This window comes from Saccostrea echinata, unplaced genomic scaffold (assembly GCF_033153115.1).
Source record: "Saccostrea echinata isolate AGI-Se365-2 ecotype Australia unplaced genomic scaffold, CSIRO_AGI_Sech_v1 ptg000057l, whole genome shotgun sequence".
In the NCBI taxonomy this organism is placed as follows: Eukaryota; Metazoa; Mollusca; class Bivalvia; order Ostreida; family Ostreidae; genus Saccostrea; species Saccostrea echinata.
Window position 1 is genome coordinate 3,635,407 of NW_026889806.1, and position 14,040 is coordinate 3,649,446.

At 35.4% G+C, this 14,040-nt stretch overlaps 1 protein-coding gene across 1 annotated transcript in view; it reads left to right on the forward strand.

Moving 5' to 3' along the window:
• LOC133174055 (mucin-2-like) overlaps nucleotides 1–12,557 on the forward strand; it is a 28,792-nt gene extending 16,235 nt beyond the window's left edge. Inside the window, exons 4-8 of the mRNA XM_061309096.1 lie at nucleotides 10,155–10,351; nucleotides 10,447–10,621; nucleotides 10,945–11,112; nucleotides 11,312–11,435; nucleotides 12,348–12,557. Coding sequence (XP_061165080.1) covers nucleotides 10,155–10,351; nucleotides 10,447–10,621; nucleotides 10,945–11,112; nucleotides 11,312–11,435; nucleotides 12,348–12,557 — 874 coding nt within the window. The remainder of the gene's footprint in view (nucleotides 1–10,154; nucleotides 10,352–10,446; nucleotides 10,622–10,944; nucleotides 11,113–11,311; nucleotides 11,436–12,347) is intronic.
• The last annotated feature ends 1,483 nt before the right edge of the window (nucleotides 12,558–14,040 follow it).

Genomic DNA, 14,040 nt, shown 5'->3' on the forward strand with positions numbered 1-14,040 from the left:
CCCCACCACGGGTCATGATTTGACTTAACTTGAATCTACACTACCTGAGGATGCTTCCATATATACATGACCAATCAGGGCTTTGTTGTTCTTGAGAAGATTTTTAGAGATTTTTCCTATATATTTCCTATATATTTCTATGTAAAACTTTGATCCTCCATTGTGGCCCCGGCCTTCCCCCGGGATTCATGATTTGAACAAACTTGAATCTACACTACCTGAGGATGCTTCCATATAAATATAACTCACCATGGCTTTGCTGTTCTTGAGAAGAAGATTTTTAGAGATTTTTCCTATATATTTCTATGTAAAACTTTTATCCTCCATTGTGGCCCAGCCCTACCCCCGGGGGTCATGATTTGAACAAACTTGAATCTACACTACCTGAGGAGGTTTTCACATGAGTTTCATCTTTCCTGGCCCTGTGGTTCTTGAGAAGAAGATTTTTAAAAGATGCTATTAATTTTTCACTAATTCTTAATTATCTCCCCTGGAAAAAGGATGTGGCCCTTCATTTGAACAAACTTGAATTCCCTTCACCCAAGGATGCTTTGTGGCAAGTTTGGTTGAAATTGGCCCAGTGGTTCTGAAGAAGAAGTCGAAAATGTGAAAAGTTTACAGACAGACGGACTACAGACAAAATGTGATCAGAAAAGCTCACTTGAGCTTTCAGCTCCGGTGAGCTAAAAAATTAGTATTTGGCAAACCATTACTACAAAGTACAAACATCATAACATAAGCTTGACACATAACAAAATAATCTTCGAACACATACAAATATCTGTAGAAATTAAAAAGCATGTAGCAATTTAAAAAAAACTATCGGAGAGTTTCTTATTGCTGCACTTGCGTTGAACATGCTATTTGAGTGTCAGTCTCTCTATGTATGCCAGGACAAACATCTCTACATGTTATACTTTTATAGCTCATGTTTTACATGATCTGCAGTATCTTAAGTTTAATTGATTGAATACCTCGGAGCCTCTTTTATCCTATCGACAGCCGGAAGTTTTAGAGAAAGTTCATCGGGCAAAAAATCATTTAAAAATGTAAACTCCTGTTGCAATAAATATCTTACATTAAAAAATGCTACAGAATTTGCTACAGAATGATTAACAAGATCGATTCTACAATGATTGACGGTCACGGCGCAGGGGTCAATCAAACAATTTTTCCTTTGTCCAGGGGGGGGGGGAGGGAGGGGGCTTCAATATTTCGCAGCAATAATTTGAACCAGGTTACAAAAATTAAAGGATCAATGTAAAAGATAAAGATAACGAACAGTGATCGATCTAAAAAAAAAATCAATAAACAATACAAATATGTAAAGAGGCCATAAAACACGGACCCCTGGAAATTCCAGAGGTGAGATCAGGTGCTTAGGAGGAGCAAGCATCCCCTGTTGACCGGTCACACCCGCAGTGAGTCCTATGTCTTGATCAGGTAGACGGAACTATCCGTAGTCAATTCAGTACAAAAACAAAGGCCTAACAATTGGTATGAAACAAGTCAGCCAATATACGACACAATGATAGGTTATATTTGCTAACAAGGTCATTATAACGACAATAATATTTACGAAAGTCATCTCGTTTGTCATACAATTTAGTTGTTAATTGGCCTTATCGTCTATAGTCAGTAAAACATCTAAATATGAAACAGAGGTTGCAGACTTTGTGGTGTCTTTTATTTCAAGTTCACTGGGATATATCGAGTCGACATACGAATGGAAATAACTATTGTTAATTGATAAAATATCGTCGATATATCTGAATGTCGAATTGAAGGCCGCAGCTAGTGATTTCCTCTTCTTATGTAGAAGTTTTTGAATAAATTCTGCTTCATAAGAATATTAATTCTTAATATTAAGAATATAAAGTTTTGGAAAACTTGTTAAGGAGTATTTTGTTTTGTTTGGTGTTTAACGTCCTTCTCGAGAATTTTTCACTCATATGGAGACGCCACCACTTGCGGTGGAGAGCTGCATATTTTGACCTATACTCGGCAATCAGGGCCATTGAGCAGTGAGGGATCTTTTTCGTGCCAGCATCTACTGTGACACGGGACCTCGGTTTATACGGTCTCATCCGAAGGACCGGTCTCCACGTCCCACAGTGGGATTCGAACCCGCGACGTAAGGATTAACTCCTTACTCCGCGACTCTAGAGCAGACGCTCTACCACTGCGCCACGCGAGTAAGGAGTAAAGATGAGGGGGTAGAGCAATTGCTGGGCCCAGCAATGTATCTCTGTTTGTAAGGATAATAAATGACACCTGAATCTCGTATCACTACTAGTCAAAAATTTAACTCATTAGAATATTAAAGAATTTTTTCAGATTTTCAAATGAAATCAGCATAAATAATTAACATGGATACTAAATATATTTCTTTATTTATTATATGGTATGCGTCATTGAATATGATGTGAATGCGTATCGTTCATGCAATGCAACTTGCACTCCTGTTTACTAAAAGGACTTAAAATTTCAGGCAAGCACAGAAACCTAAAGACATCGACATTTTTATGCCTCCGTAATCAAAGGTTCGGGGGCAAATAGTTTTTGCCCTGTCCTTCCATCTTTCTGTCTTATTTTCACTTAATTTGTCAGCAAGAACTTAATCCTTGCCCATAACTTTTGATTGGTTGGAACTATGGCTTTCATATGCCATTTGACCTCTTGACCTTTTAGTTTGACACACTTTGCAAAATTTTACCAAACTTTAACCTTGGCCATAACTTTTGAACAGTTGGTGTTAGGGCTTTCATACTTCACATCTGAAACTCTTTGTGACAAGACCTTTCATTGGGAATAAATATTTTTCACCTTGTGACCTTGGAGTTTTACCACTTTAAAAAACTTTAACCTTGGCAATAACTTTTGAACGGTTAGGACTAGGGTTTTGACAATTCACATGGGTATTCTTTGCGACAACGCTTTTCATCGGATATCAACAATTTTACCCTTTGACCTTGGCCTTTGGCCTACTTTTAAAAAAACTTTAACTTTCGTCATATTTTTTTGATTGGTTGGTGCTAGGCCTTTCATATTTCACATGTATAATTCTTACATGTATGACAAGCGCTTCCTTTGAGTACCAACAGTTTTAACTTTGATTTATTTACTTTATTTCATTCACTTTATATGACTTTGGAGTTTGACCTCCTTTTAAGTGTTATAACCTTGTCCATATTTTTGAATGGTTGCTGCTAGGTCTTTCATTTTTCATATGTATAAATCTTTTGACAAGAGCTTTGTTCGAATACTAACAGTTTTGACTTTTTATCTTTGACCTTGGAGTTTGACCTACTTTTAAACATTTTAACCTTGTCCATAACTTTTGAACAGTAGGTGTTAGGGCTTTCATATTTTAAAGTCTATTTCTTGTGAGGAGACCTTCCCTTGGGCACCATTAATTTTGACCATTTGTCCTAGACCTTAATGTTTGCCATAACTTTCCACAGTTAATACTAGAGTTTTCATATTTCACAGTTATATTCCATCAGAAAAGATATACATTTCTTTGGGTAAAATAATTTTTTATCTCTTGACATTGACCTTGGAGTTTGATTTGTATTTGAGAAATTTTAACTTTTGCCATAAGCTGCCATACGGGAGCATTAGTGTTTTACAAACTCATCTTGTTCAATATCCAAACTGGACATAAAACATACACAATGAATCTTAAAATCATTGTGAATGAACCTAATAAATTATGACTATGGAGGATATGTTTTGACCCGATGTATTGTCCGAAAGAACATTTCTGAACTTATCCAGTCAGAAACCCACAGATTGGGATTGCTCATAACCAGTGTGTGTTAAAGCCTTGATGGTCAAGGTCAATTGGACAAGTTCAAGGTCACTGACAGAGAAACTGTAAATTCGTTACCGTCTTTCTACTAGTGAAACATGGCCTTGACTCAAGTTCAAGGTCACTAAGGATAAGATATTTTGACTGGATGTATGGTCTGAAAGAATGTGTGAATGTGTAACACACAGATGGGGTTTACTCAAAACCAGAGTGTGTCATGGCTTGACGGAAGGTCATTTGGACACGTTCAAGTTCACCTACATTCCTCTTTTTACTAGCGATACATTGTAAGTTGATACCCCTTACAAGAGTGCTTATATCCTTAGAGTGTGGCATGATTTTGAGTCAGGTCACTTCTTCCTGTCCGCAGCTCCGCCGGAAGACCTACACTCGTTGCTTTGCAATGAGCTCGGCTCTAATTATGTCGCCCCGAACGAAGTCTGGCGACATATTGCTATTGTACGCCTAAAAACTGTGTCCGGGGATTTTCTCGCAGATGGCTGGACAATCTTCCTGAAACTTTCCACAAAAGACGATCACTAGCAGTACTTGTGCAGTGCAGACTTTCAGTTTCAAAATGGCTACCGTTGCCATGGAAACGTACCAAAAGTGACGAATTTTGTCCGGGAGTGTTCTCATTGGCCCCTTAATCATTCATCATGAAACTTTACAGAAATAATTATCAGTAATTGTAATTGTGCGATTCGCATTTAAAATTTTCAAATTATCAATCGTTGCCATGGAAACAGGGGAAAAGTGAAAATTCTTTAACTTTGATTTTCTCAGTAACTGCTCAAGCAATTATTTTGAAACTTTAATGGATGATTCCTTGCATTGTGTCAAAGTGATTTCCATTTTTAAAAAAGAACTGGAATAGGTCGCACACATTTACAATAGAACCAAAATCAAAAAATTGTATTATGCTCACATATGTTCTCAGAGGTGGCTTGGACAATCTTGATGAAACTTTACAGAAATTATGATTAGAAACTCTAGGTGTGCAGTCAACATTCAATTTTTTCTAAATTCTTACCGTTGCCATGGAAACGGACGAAAAGTGAAAATTCTTTAATTTCTATTTCCTCAGTAGCTACGCAAGGTGTGAAAAAAGGACATCAATCAGCCAAACTCGTCCATTAAATTTATTAGGACCCGACACTCTAAGCCAAACTTTTCGACATTGTTTCCTTTTTGATACATAATTGTATATATATATATATTAATATAGTAAAGAGTGTTTCGGCGGTTTTTAATGGGTGCTTGCCCTAAGGCCCGCCTCTTCAGGGGTCCACCTTAGCAATATTAGTCTTGTAGTAAACGTGATCTAATAATTATATCGCCTATGCTTTTGTCCTTGCTATAAGCTATAATTGGATCCGATGTAAATATTTCTTTGCATTTTATGTCTGTTTTCATTTCGTTCCAATATTTTAAGATTTTTTTTTTTAATCCCTTGATTCTAGGATTGTATTTTGTAACCATAACTAATTTATTTTGGAGTTTCGATTGTTTGTTGCTTTTATTAAGGATCTCATTTCTGTCTGCTTCACTTATGCTTGCGATGATAGGGTCTATTTCTGTATCAGAGTAGCCTCTCTTTGACAAGTGTTTCTTAAAGTCTTGTAGAATTATACTGAGTGTTGTAGTATCATTGGTATTTCTCATATGTCTTATACACTCACCCTTGATAAAACCTTTGAATACTGGGTTGTGAGCGCTTTCTCTGTGTAGATACTGAAAATTGTTTGTTGGTTTTGTGTATGATTTGATATCTAGTTTGTTGGATTCTTGAAATTTTCTTCCTTTATACACTGTTGTGTCTAAAAAGTTCACTGAATGAACAGAGATTTCAAAAGTGAATTTTAAGTGCGGGTGGCACTGATTGCCAAGTTCAAAGAACTCCAGAATCTCAGTCTTAGAACCATTGAAAATGATGAAACCGTCATCTCTAAATCGGCCATGAAACAAGACTTTATTAGCATATTGAAACTGCGCCATGATTGATTGGGTTATCTGGAATATTCTAATATCAGATACCTCCGGGGAAACAGTTGAACCCATTGCACACCCGATGATTTGTTTGTAATATTTTCCATTAAATTCAAAATAATTATTTTCGAGTATGCACTTTACAAGAAAGAGGAGATCTGAGACATCGGGATGAGGTAGATCTGATAAGACTCTTTCGTTATTTCTGTAGGCTTCTTCAACAGCGCATAATAATTCATCGAACTCCATGTTAGTATACATACTTGTTACATCATAAGTTATCAGTATGATCTGCGATGGTAGACATAATTTTATTGATAAAGTCAGTTGTATCCTTTATGTAGGTCGATTGTTTTTTTGACTATCGGAATTAGAAAGTAATCGCAGTAAGAACCAATTCTATGTGTTGGTGTATCGCTTTGTGAAATAATTGGTCGCCCAGGTGGTAACCGTCTGAGGCTGCATGTGCCATTCATGAGGGCAGTCAGGATATTATCTTTGATCTTGTGTATTTTAGGGAGCAAGTATAAATGTCCGCATTTAAGGGACGACTCATTTTCATTAAGATAACGATATATTTCTTTGTCCAGTGTTCCTCTAATATGCATATCCCATACTTTTTCTTGTATGATGTTATATAAATATGACAAATCGGGTTTGTCAACTTCAATATAGTGCTTTGATTTAAGTTGACGTAGTGCTTCAGTGATATATTTTTCTCTGTCCATGATGACTACAGTGTTACTTTTATGAGTTTTTTTAATGACGATATGGCAGTTGTTTTTTAATGATGCCAATGCTGCTCTTTCCTGGCTAGTTAGATTATCCTGATATTGTTTTATTGGCATAGATGATATTTCTAGTTTGGTTTTATCAATGTAATTTTCAAGTAAGCCACATGCCAGATCAGGTTTATAACCAGTTGATGTTCTGAAGAGATGAAGTTTTTTATCTTCTCGGGTATCAAAAAAGAATTTGCATCTGAGTTTTCTCGCAAATTCGTCAAAATCCTTAAGAAGAAACCTTTTGACATTGCTTTCTTGTGGTGACGGAATGAATTTAAGTCCTTTAGCTAGTAGTATATATTCATTATCTCTGAGACAATATGAGGATATTTGAGAACAAACTTTTTTGCATTTAAAACGCTTGCTTTGTGAATACGTTGTTTATGAGCACATGCATTAGATGCTCTCAACGCACTCTTCTTTTGTTTATCCTGACGTTTGAAGCGTCGCGCCATTGTAAGGGACGGTATATATATTGTTAAAGATTGAGATAATTATCTCAGATGATAAATTAATTTGCCGATAATTATAAATAAGGTACCACGTCTACTAAACGTCTGAGCGTATTAATATAGGGAAAACTAACAAGTACAAATTAATTTAGTAATATTACCACGTCTATAATACGTCTGAGCGTATTAATAGAGGGTATAAGGCACATAAGTAATTAATAATAATAGGCTAATTAGTGCCAATTGAAAATCAGTATCACCACGTCTATAATACTTCTGTGCACATTAGTAGAGGGCATAAGGTATGTAAGCATTTGATAATGGAATTTCCGTAGATAAGTGACAAAGCAAACAAACGGATGGCACAAAAATTAATCCTGTGGTGCTTATTCGCACTGATCTTATAGCAATGTCAGAAACTCGAGCTAAGAGAAACGTGGACAGGCGAAAAGCCACGCCTCCTTTCAATCAGATTGAAGCTACTACAATCAACCAATGACTGACCACGTTGCTGGTCAAATGTGTAAGAAAACAAAAAATCCAAATTCTATTTAAGATTATAATATGAAGAATAATATATATACAAAATAACAGAGACAAAATTCTTTGAAAAAAGTCAATGGATTTTTTAAGAGTCTGAATAGTTATAATGTACAAGTATTTGACTGTTCGTATATTATGATATAGCTTGTACAATATATAAAATCCATAATGTAAATTAATTATAATCCGCTCGAATATATAACAAACCTTACTAGTAAAAAGTTTTTCCAATTCCGAAGTGTCAATTTTGTTGGTTGTACTCACAGTTCTCTCGGGTATTAAAGGATATCAATAGAAAACGATTTTTTTAGGTACCGCATGTAAATACAGTTAGTATAATCCAAATTTTAGATGTCCATGTTGTTGTTAGAAATTATAATATGCACGGAATATGTATGAAATCACCAAGAAGAAGGTGTTTCGAGTCCTACTTGTGTAGAATGTTAATATGGGTAATAGCGTCTCCTAAAGTGACCTCTCTTTTCCTGAGGACGATAACCTGAGAATGTGTTCCTTCGGTTACTGTAATTCCAGTCCTTCCGGGGCTGATGCGTGGTTTTTCCTGGGGCTCTGGACACTGTTGCAGTCTTAGGATTGGATGAGTTTTGCTGCATAGAGCTCAAATGCCTACGAAATTCCTCAAGTTCCTTGGTGTTCTCATCATTGAGCTGCAGTATATCTGTGTCCAGCTGTTTCCTAATGGACGCGCTTTCTTGGGTAGCAAATCCTACCTTCTTAATTGTTTCCGTCCTAATCCTGTTCGCCTCGTTTTCTTTTTCCTTTATTTGGTTCTCGAGGAAATCTATAACTTTCTGCGAGGCTTGTTTCTGGATGGCGTCAGTTAGTTCTTTCCAGAAGCCTCAGAAATGAGATCCTTAATAAAAGCAACAAACAATCGAAACTCCAAAATAAATTAGTTATGGTTACAAAATACAATCCTAGAATCAAGGGATTAAAAAAACGCATCTTAAAATATTGGAACGAAATGAAAACAGACATAAGATGCAAAGAAATATTTACATCGGATCCAATTATAGCTTATAGCAAGGACAAAAGCATAGGCGATATAATTATTAGATCACGTTTACTACAAGACTAATATTGCTAAGGTGGACCCCTGAAGAGGCGGGCCTTAGGGCAAGCACCCGTTAAAAACCGCCGAAACACTCTTTACTATATTAATATATATATACAATTATGTTTCAAAAAGGAAACAATGTCGAAAAGTTTGGTTTAGAGTGTCGGGTCCTAATAAATATAATGGACGAGTTTGGCTGATTGATGTCCTTTTTTTCACACCATGTTCCTTTTTTTCACATCCAGAGGTGGCTCGGACAATCTTGTTGAAACTTTACAGAAATTATGATTAGAAACTCTAGGAGTGCAGTCAACATTCAATTTTTTCTAAATTCTTACCGTTGCCATGGAAACGGACGAAAAGTGAAAATTCTTTAATTTCTAGTTTTCTCAGTAGCTACGCAAGCAATCTTTTGGAAACTTTAAAGGTTATTCCTACTACTGGATCAAATTGTTTTCCGACAAAAAATTGGAGCAGGTCCATCGCTTCAGCCACCGGAACGAAATGATATTTTGGTTCACCTTAGTTTTGTACTTGAGCGTTCTCGTAGATGGCTTTCAAAATCTTCCTTAAAACTTTACAGAAATAAAAATCACCAACCCTAGTTGTGCATAGGATATTTTATTTTTTCAAAGTTTGTCGCTGAAGCCAGGTAAGAAACAAATGATTTATGAAAAGTGGCGGTCACGTGACCATTGTATGCTTTCAGAAGTTTCTTTTAATCAAAGTACTGAAAGGACTGATACGAGTTGATGGTTGTCCAAGCTTAGCTAATGGGTATTGCTTTAGTCATGAAAAAATGAAATGTCTATTTAGAAACAGAAATTTAAATTTCCATTTGATTTCTGATGTCAATTTCATGACATTATGCAATGTATTTTAAAATCCAATTAACAGATAATACTTTATGAAATTATAAGACAACGATATTTCTTTCTTTTAATAGTATAATTATACAGGTTATACATTATTGAGCATTGCTACCGTATTTTAAGAAATGAAATGAACTTGCACAACTATTATAAAATATATTAAAACAACAATTTTTGACATTCCTTCTTTTGTATACAGCAAGTATATTTTTGATAAGTGTCGTTTTTCACTGATATTTTTTTCTCTTGAGTAATGCTTTATTTTTGCATGCAGTTTTCAAATAAAATTCGGTTAACTAATAAATGTTAAGTCAAAAAAGTTGTTGTACAGTTTTACTACCCTCCCCCTTACACACACACGCGCGCGCCAGTTCGGGGCGACATACCCTATTGCTTGCAATAGCAGACTTTCTAGTTTTATTTTATTATTATTATTATTATTATTATAATATTTTTTTGTAAATCTTGACAATGTCATAAGTCCTTTTTCAGCAAGAGAATTACGTAATTTTTAACATAAATATACTCACAACGGATCTAAATGGTGTTTGAAGCGTTTTCAACTAAACTAATTTTCAACTTAATTATAAAGTTGTAAACCTTGCTCTTCATATATTTCAGAAAGACCAATTATACTATTGATATCAATGCAGACATCATTGTTGGCAAATTTCGAGAACAAAATATATCAGTTAAGGCATTACCTGGATTAATTTCAAAGAATTTTCGAGGAAACATAGATCACATAAGTTCTAGTTCCTATGAAGTGTTTGATACATCCATGGAAATCCAAGAGAGTCTGGAACACCAAACAAATGGTATTTTTAGTGTAGAATAAAATGCTTTTAGAAGAATCAGATATAACCTTAATTAAAGTCATATTGGATCAAATTATATAATTTGAAACTTGAAGATTTGACAGAGTGTAAAGCCACGGGAAAGCTTTGTACCTTGGGTTACAGTTGTGCTGTGTCCCCTGCGGACCACTACACCGGGGTATGTGTGCATCAATGTGACCTTGAAGATAAACCATGTAATAACAGGGGATATTGCTTTTTTGACACAGTTCTCAGCCAGACAGCTTGTAGGTAGGTCGTGCTATTACTCGTACCAAATAATTTCAGGTATCCAAAATGATATTTAAATCATGTTGTTATTAAAATTTGAATATGTAAAGTCACTTACATTCCCAAGATCATTTTTGGTACAAGTTTTTTAAAAATTTTCGCAATAAGTTTGGCATTGCGTATTCAATATTATAGGAAGTGTTTAAGTTATTTTCCACATGAGCAGTACATATCTTCATGTATTTATGAATCTTGTTTCAGCTAAAAATTTCATAGTTTATATTACTTTAACTTCCAAATAAATGCAATTGAGAGAAAAAAAAATCAGAATATTTTTGTGCCAGGTGTCAGAGGAGTCTTGTGACCATGTACTACGGACCTCAGTGTGAGGAGAGAACAGGGACTGTGGAGTTTGTTGTTGGTTTGTCTGTTGGTGGTGGAGGAGGCCTTATACTTGTCATCATACTTATCTTGTGTTGTAGGCGATCCTGTAAGGATGAACAAGAAAAAAGGTGAGCTTATTTTCATATGATCATAAATATATATCAAAGAACAATTAGAAGACAGCTTTACTACAAAAGTACTAAAGCCCGAGGTTGTTTATTTAGTTTATTTAATGGCTTTAACAACTACTGTGTTATCCATGTGACGGTGATAAATTTTCAAAATTATTTGTTTATAGTTTTTCAAAAATATACGATTCTTTTACAGTAAAAAGGGGGATTATTTCGCTACGAGTAAACTCGACATGAGAGACTTTACCTCTAGTCTACGTCTGACAGAAGACTCACAGAATTTATATCGATATACAGGTACTCCAGGAGTTACTAATCAGGTACAGGATTAGGACTACGTAGATTATACGTATGAAGATATATATGCAATATGAAAATAGCATTCAAGGAATAAACAAAGTTAGTCAGTGAACATGGCGTTATGAATAGCAATTTCTCTGTTGCCATATTCCATGATGCGCGCATGATCACTGAATAATCGTTGTTTATTACTAGGGATGGCAATCGAATGCAGAATTGCTAATCGGTTAACCGCAAGACGTTCCGACCGATTAATCGGTTAATCGTATAAAAAAAATTCTTGACATCTTTCATCACTGAAAGCTCTTCTGAAATAAACAAGACTAGAAATATGTTACATATAGTAAGATTATGTTTATATTTATATATTGTTTATAACACTATTTATAATTTATTTCAAGTTTAATAGTCAAAAAAACTTTAAAAAACCCATGCCCGAAGTATCAGATACATTAAAAAAATCAGAGGAGATGTCACGCAAGTTCATTCTGCATTGTATACCATAATCAAACCTATGTCTGAACTTTAATTTACAATGTGTGTTCAATAATATAATTTGATGGGTAACTGCAAAGGATAGAGGAGGTAAGGACTCATTATAATCAGTTCACGGTACTCAACGATCATTTAATTAAAATCATTAAAGAAACACAGGACAGGTTAGGTAAGGACATGTTGTCTTAACAGCAATTAACATCTCAAATACTGACCTGACTAATTACCCCCCCCCCCCCGGAGAGCCTTAATTTTTCCAAAAGGAAAAAGAGGCGGTACAAAGTTATGGCTATAAACTAAAGGAAACATCTTACGGAATGTCCCAACAGTATCCCAGGGAAATCGTCGACAGACGAAAAAAACTTATCCCGGTCATGACTCGAGCAAAGCGTGAGGATAAAACTGCTTTCCTAAAATATGATTAACTTATTATTGAGGGTGAAGAGTACAAACCACCTGGACTCAGCAGACCAAGAGAGAGGGGTCAAAATATATTACAAAGGGACACTAATGCAGACCAGGGATACGCCGGTGGAAGTATCAAAATAATGTCGTGGAACATTCAAGGTTTGACAACACAGAAACTTGAAAACAAAGAATTAAGTGATTTATTGGGAAATAATATGCCTACAAGAAACTTGGACTAACAACAATAGTAAAATTGATATGGAAAACTATGTGATGTATCACAAACCAAGAAAATTCATCCATAAGAGGGCTAAGCGTAACAGTGGTGACATTGCTGTTTTTATAAAAGATGAATTACATAAAGGTATTCAATTAGTGTTGTCAAATATTGATGGGATCATGTGGTTTAGAATTGATAAATACTTTTTCTTACTTGATAAGGATATATATTTATGCTGTGCTTACCTACCCCCGGAGAAATCCCCCGTATACAATATTATAACCAACGTTGAAAACATCTTTGATAAACTTTCCCAAAACATAGCTACATTCCGAAATATAGGAAAAGTTATTATAATGGGAGACTTAAACGCTCGTACGTCTGTATCGCCTGACTACACTGTATATCAGGGACGATTTTGTTGCACCGGAGAATGATGACCAATCTTATGTGTGTGACAATAAATTGGAACGCTATTCTGAAGACAAAACAAAAAATTCGTTCGATACAATGCTGTTGGACATGTGTAAATCATTTAAGCGTGAATGGCAGACTACATGCAGACAGAGATTGGTAGATATACATGTGAAACAGAGCTAGGAAGTAGTGTAATTGACTACATGATAACAGAAGAGGAATTTTTTCCTAATGTGATAGATTTCTGTGTAGGAGAGCATACAGTGGCGGATTTAAGGGGGGGGGGGCGCACCCGCCCCCCCCCCCCCCTTAAACTGTCAAAGTTAGCGTGAATCATAGTTTCGTCAAGAAAATGAAAAAAAATGTCTACTCGGTAGACCTCATTTTTACCCTACAAAATCTCTAGAATCCAGGAGCTTCCGGGGGCTTCGTCCCCTGGGCCCCCACCAGGGCTTTGCCCTGGCCCCCAGACCCCCTGCCTACTTCTGCGCCCCCCCCCCCTAACTTCAATTCCTGGATCCGCGCCTGGCATACACAGTTTTCAGACCATAACCCCAATTATATGCAGCCTTAAATTCTGGTTGTACCCATGAACTGAACGAACAGGAAAAAAAACATAAACATAGAAAAGTGGAAATGGAATGAAACGTTTCATGATGACTATATACAGCATGAAACTGTCCGGTCGTCCAGAAAATTTGACAATTTCTATTGTTCGTCACAGTTACTTATCTTCAAATATTCTCGTAAATTTTTGTTTTGATGCTGTTGTGACGCGTCATGATGTCATCGAAACTCTCTGATAAAAAATTATTAATAACAAAAAGAGAATGTTTTTATATTGATTTTAATTAAAGAATTTTTTCATTTGTTTTTTAAGTTCTTAAAATTCTTCTTAAGAGTTAAAATCGTTCTATAAATAGATACCTGTACACTATTACAGAAATTTCATTTTGTCTGAGTAAAACGTAAAACTACCCTATCAAGAAGAGTTATTGTTCTTTGTAACTATATGCTTAAAAATGAAAATAAATTGAAGCTATAGAGCCCTGTTTAATTTATAGAAAGTTTTATTATACAATTAA